The sequence below is a fragment of the Caretta caretta genome, chromosome 7 (assembly GCF_965140235.1).
Source record: "Caretta caretta isolate rCarCar2 chromosome 7, rCarCar1.hap1, whole genome shotgun sequence".
Taxonomy (NCBI): domain Eukaryota; kingdom Metazoa; phylum Chordata; order Testudines; family Cheloniidae; genus Caretta; species Caretta caretta.
In genome coordinates, this window is record NC_134212.1 from 53,674,423 (window position 1) to 53,680,422 (window position 6,000).

The following is a 6,000-nucleotide window of genomic DNA, read 5'->3' on the forward strand; positions in this document are numbered from 1 at the left end:
GCTTTTTATTTACAGTGTCACCTGAAAGTGAGAACAGGCACTCACATGGCACTGTTGTAGCCGGCTTTGCAAGATATTTACATGCCAGATATGCTAAACATTTGTATGCCCCTCCATGTTTTGACTTGTAGGCACTAAAGTTTTACATTGTTTTGTTTTTGAGTGGAGTTATGTAAAAAGAAATAAAAATAATAATTCTACATTTGTAAGTTGAACTTTCACGATAAAAAGAATGCACTACAGTACTTGTATGAGGTGAATTGAAAAATATTGTTTTTTTACAGTGCAATTATTTGTAATCAAAATAAAGTGAGCACTGTACTCTTTGTATTCTGTTGTAATCGAAATAAATATATTTGAAAATGTAGAAAAATTTTAAAATATCTATAATAAATTTAAATTGGTATTTTATTATTATTTAACAGTGGGATTAAAACTGCACTTAAACAATTAAAATAATTGTGAGAGTAAAAAAATAGTCATGATTGACAGCCTTAAAAGCTAGGTAAGACACAATCCAACTCAGCAATCTATGAATTGTCATAAGTGTTTTGAAACTACTTGATGTATTCACCTTTTATATTACCACCCCCAGAACTTGCCAAAATAGAAGTATTCTAAGTCCTGACTAAAAGTTGAACTTTTATTTTGATTATAATTCAAGTACAGTGAGCTCAATTTGAAACAAGCTGGCTTTCTCCAAACTAAATCCAAGTAAGGCATATTTAACTCTTTTCAGTTCCCCTCATTCTGAATTAACTTCATAGAACAGATTTACTGAACATTGTACTTAATGTTAATTTGTATCACAATGCTCAGATCTACTCTAAACAGAAGAGTAAAGAGTTTAAGAGCAGGTGTCACTTTTAAATAGAGTGCTTACAGCTAAATTTGTTTTCAGAAACACTAAGGAAAGACAGGAGTGTGGGCCCCTCTGACCCAGATGACTCACAAGAGGTCCTTTCTGACATACTATACAAGTCGGGCTGGAATTCCTATATTTTTCATTTAGAAGCTACTTGACCTACAATAAAAATCTTAATTTAAACATCACAAGTTCTATAGAAAATTGGAGCAAAAGCTTTTCTAAAGGTTTCCTGTCATCATCTGATTAATTTCTTATTCTCACTGTTCATAAAGCTAATGGACCATGATAAGGGCTCTACCAAATTCACGGTAATAGGATTTTAAAATTAGTTAATTTCAAGGTTTCAGATGTTTACATCTGAAATTTTAAGGTAACTATGGGGGTCCCAACCCCAAAGGGGTTGTGTGTGTGGGGGGGGGGGGTCCACATGGGTATTGTAGGAGTGTTGTGGGATTGCCACCCTTAATTCTGTGCTGCTGCTGGCAGGGGCACTACCTTCAGAGTTGGGCAGCTGGAGAGCAGTGGCGGCTGACCAGGCCCCAACTCTAAAGCCAGCGCCCTGCCAGCAGCAGTACAGAAGTGAGGGTCACAGGGCATAGGGGTGTGGGTTACTATACATCTGGGTTTTCCCAGCAGTCTCCCACCCAGGTCAAGAGTTGTCCCAGCCACAGAGCTTCCTGCAGCCGGGGAGGTTCCAAGAGGTGGGTCTGACCCTGCTCTAGGAGTAGCCCCTGCAGAGGAAGAGGATGTCCTGTTCCTCCCTAGCCTGGGCAGGGACTAGCAATGGGACCCCAGCCCATGGTAAGAGTCCCTGCATGCGGTGCCCCCAGCCCTGCCTCTCCTCTACAATAGCAAGATTTCATGGTCTGACACACATTTTTCTCGGCTGTGAATTTGGTAGGGCCGTAATCATGGTCGATTTGAAAGAGTAACCATTAGCATAATTTATAATAAAGGGATTCCTGAAGTTTAGAAAACCCCAAACTGTTTTTATTATTAAGCTGTTGTAGTTAATGTCCTGACTCTACCTCTTAACAGTATATTGTAGAATCCATTCTTACTCTTTATCAGCCACCTATGTAGGGTGGTGTCCTTTCGTCAGCTAGCCTTGATGTTGGTGCCACAAGATTGCTATGCAGAGCCCTTCTAAGCTATGCCCCATCTGAAGCACTGTAAAAAGATCAATACTTGTTGAGAGCACTTTTTTTCTTGAAACTAATTGTGACCTATTAATTGGCATTCATATAATGTGATGTGGAAACCTGTCCAATAGGAACTGAGCAGAGACCAGCCAGTGAATGGTGATCATTTTCTATTGGTACTTATGCTGTTGGAGTTCTAGCTAAGAAGCTAGAGGTAAAAATCTTTGAATTCCAGTACCAATCACCCACTGGAAAGATTTGTTTTTTAAAATTACGTGTCCCCTTACATGATTTTTGTTATTGAATTAAGGCTTCTTTACTTGTCAAAAGTGCTGTCTTCATGGCTGAAATGAGTTATAAAATGATTTGGCCAACTAGCAATGCTGGGGCTACTAACCTGTGTAAAAAGGTACCCATGTTTAGTGAAGCTTAAACACTTCTTGTGGCTATGAAATTATTTTACCAGTGACAATAAGGCCTAAGTTGAAAGATTCAGTAACAAAACAGCTATGTTTCCAAACCTCAAAGAAATGTGATGAGATGCACAGAATAGAATTTAGCCAACAAAAAAATTGCTGAACTGTGACCAGCATGGGTCTTGCATGAGGAAGAATCACAAAGCAATAAGAGGAACTGTTTCAAAATACCATGTATACTATCTGCTAGATCAACTATTTAATTCTACCAAATACAACCATGTGAATAGTGACTGCAGTATACATTGTTTGAAATAACCTTGTAACTACACTTTCTTGTAGTGCAATGTGCTCTAAATTGCCCAGCCTTTTTTGCTGAGAGACTTCACCATTCCATGAAAGGAGCTGGCACAGATGATTCTACACTTGTCAGAATTGTAGTCACTCGCAGTGAGGTAAGAATCTTCCTCTTCCTTTCCAAAAAATGAGCAGGAGTTTAAAAATTTTGGATATATACTGCACATGTAGTGAAAAATCAATGTATCCTAACCCGTTTTGCGCTCCTTGTCACCTATATGGAGCTGTCAGAATTAGTCTATGCAAATGTAGTTCTTACTCTGAGAATCAGCTGAACAAATTCACTTGCAAATATTCACAAAGCAGTCTAGATTTCAGCCCGTTCACAAGAAATTCATCCAGCCTAGGTGCTGTTAATCTCCTGGAATTCATGGGTCTGTTTGCTATAAAGTTAGCAGCCAGGGAGCTGTTTTCTTGAATTAGTCTTCATTAACAGTGAAAGGGGATGAGAGAATGGTCTGAATATTTGGGAAGGAACCACTCCAGCTAGCAATTACCATATCCTTTGCCACGGAATTGCTGCTTCATTCAGGGAAGGGAGAATATTTGAGTTCTAGGACCCTATAGAACTGCAGGGCTGAGCCTCCTACTCTTGGGGGTGCATTCTGTGCCAAAATATTAAAAATTCTGCACAGAGAATATTAAAATTTCTTTGTCAAAATAACACTACCTAATCACACCAGTTTCAATTATTTTGGTAATTTATTTCAGAATACCTGTTTTGTCAGTAATAATACAGACAATACAATACAAAATTTCCCCCAGGAGTAGAAAGTTAAAGAAACCCCTATGACAACCCAGTTCCTGTTTCTCTGCCCCACCCACACAGCCCAGCTGGGGGGCCAGACACCCACAACCCCTCTCCCCAGAGCCCAGCCACTATGCCCAACCCCCCACCCCGCCAATACACCCAAACCACCTCCCCCAACAGAGCCCAGACACTCCTCTCCCTGCCCTCCAGACCCCCAGGGATCCAGAGGGAGAAACTGCATGATGTTGGGATCTGGGCTTCCATGGAGTTTCCTACGCTTCGCTGCCTCCTTCCTTCAGGGCATGCTGGGAACCTCCCCCTCGCCTTGTCTTCTATTTGTGACTTGTGGCCAGCAGCACTGCAGCTTATTTCTGTGGAAGAAAGGAAATTCTGTGTGCACAACATTCATTTCTGCAAAATTCTGCATTGCGCACTGGTGCAGAATTCCCCTATTACTTTTCCATTTATCATCAATTTACCACTTCTATGTAAGTTCTTCAAAGTTTTGTTGGAGGAAATGATTGAGCTTGCTCAGTTTCTTTTGTCGATGGCTGCCTCCTTCCTCCTCATGGTTTCAAAAATGGACTGGTTAAGCAGCTTACCTCACTGTTTCTGAATTTTATGTTCCGAAGAAGAGGCTTCCCTACTTGTGGGGGTGGAGCTAGCACTCATGTGAGATGAGATGCTTTTTGATCCTTAAAAAGAAAAGGAGTACTCGGGGCACCTTAGAGACTAACCAATTTATCTGAGCATAAGCTTTTGTGAGCTACAGCTCACTTCATCGGATGCAGTGAGCTGTAGCTCACGAAAGCTTATGCTCAAATAAATTGGTTAGTCTCTAAGGTGCCACGAGTACTCCTTTTCTTTTTGCGAATACAGACTAACACGGCTGTTACTCTGAAACCTGTCATTTTTTATTCTTGTTATTTTTTGTCTTTTGGGAAGGAGTCTCCCTATCAGGAGCCCCAGGCTGGCTCTTGAGACGTGGTGGGTTAACCCTGCATGTCTCATCCATTGATACGTAATTGGAGAGGAAATGCAGGAGTATTTCACTGTATGACAGCTGCCTCTTGCTTTTTCAAAGTGACTTACCCATATAGAAGCAGTGGGAAGGGACCCTGGTGTGCTTTTCCTGTTGAAGTGGACTGGAGAATTTGGGGAGACGGCCTTTCAGTCTGTCTGCTCCCAGAGGCTGAAGCAGCCTTCTTCACCATTTACAGAAGTGTCGTCTAGCTTCAGAACCTCTTAGAGCTCAGAGATCCTGAGAGGGTATCATGCAGAGAGAGCATCTCTTTCCTTTTTGCCTGCATTGTCTGGGCTGCTGTAGGGTACAGGGAATGAATTGATGTTTTGTCTGGGTTCACTGCAAGTAGACTCTTACTCTACTACCGAATGATCCCATATTGTACACTGATTGCTTGTTGAGTGTTTTATGCTTATCTTTTTCTTTTGACACAGATTGATCTTGTACAGATCAAACAGCTCTTCATGCAGATGTACCAGAAGACTTTGGCTACAATGATATCAAGTGACACAAGTGGTGACTACAGGAAGTTGCTGGTAGCAATTGTTGGTCAATAGAAAAGATTTACATTTTAACAAAGTGAAGGGCATGTAACAAAAAACGATTTTCAATATTGCATAACCAAATATGCCTTCCTAATTATGAATGATTTAAGAGTTTGTATTTTGCCTTAATTTAGAGCACATTTATACTTTACTGTATAAAAATAATATGTATCTGTCATTTACCTGAAGTATCAGTGTCATTTTGACCCACAGAAAATACAGCTGAGATACCACATTAAATTACTTCCTTCAAACAGCCATTATAGTACAAGTAATTTATCTGCAAAGATTCTGCAGCCCTGAGTAGTTCCACTTCTTGAAAGGTTGGTAGGGATTAGACCCTTTCACTAAAACAGTCCTGGGACACTTATAGCAACAGAATCTTCAATACTAAATTGCTTAGCCAATTATTCAAAAGAGCAACATAGCTGATCTTACCACCACCTTGACATTTTAGGGTGACAAAGCACAATAACCCCACCTAAAACCAACAGATGAAGCCTCTACAAATTAAAATAAGGCTAGGAGAGGTGGGCTACTTCAGGTTATTTGTTACAGAATCAGTTTCCACGATAATGGTAAAAAATATGACATGACTGAGTCCAAGTATTAATGGTTTAAGTGTGTGCATGGCAAATATTGTAGAGTGGAAGTCATCAGAAATGGGCTAATATTGCTGGCCTGCCTGAATGAGTCATGATTTGATATTGTTTCGCCTGGAATGACAAGTGCACTCTAAACTAATTTTATGGTGCCAAATGAAAAATAGATAAAGGGACTTACTGATTAGATTTGGGAAGATCATGTTTACTCAGATGAATGACTGGACAGGCTATTTTAAAAAAAAGCCATTATTGGGTTGTCTTAAACAAATGTAAAACACTGCATGGAAATGTT

The 6,000-nt window shown here is 40.1% G+C and overlaps 1 protein-coding gene across 2 annotated transcripts in view; it reads left to right on the forward strand.

Moving 5' to 3' along the window:
• The window catches only part of ANXA7 (annexin A7), a 58,907-nt gene extending 53,546 nt beyond the window's left edge, over positions 1-5,361 (forward strand). For both annotated transcript variants that reach the window (XM_048858032.2, XM_048858033.2), the window contains 2 exons: positions 2,769-2,881; positions 4,993-5,361. In XM_048858032.2, coding sequence (XP_048713989.2) covers positions 2,769-2,881; positions 4,993-5,115 — 236 coding nt within the window. In that variant the 3' untranslated portion in view covers positions 5,116-5,361. The remainder of the gene's footprint in view (positions 1-2,768; positions 2,882-4,992) is intronic.
• Positions 5,362-6,000: the final 639 nt, after the last annotated feature.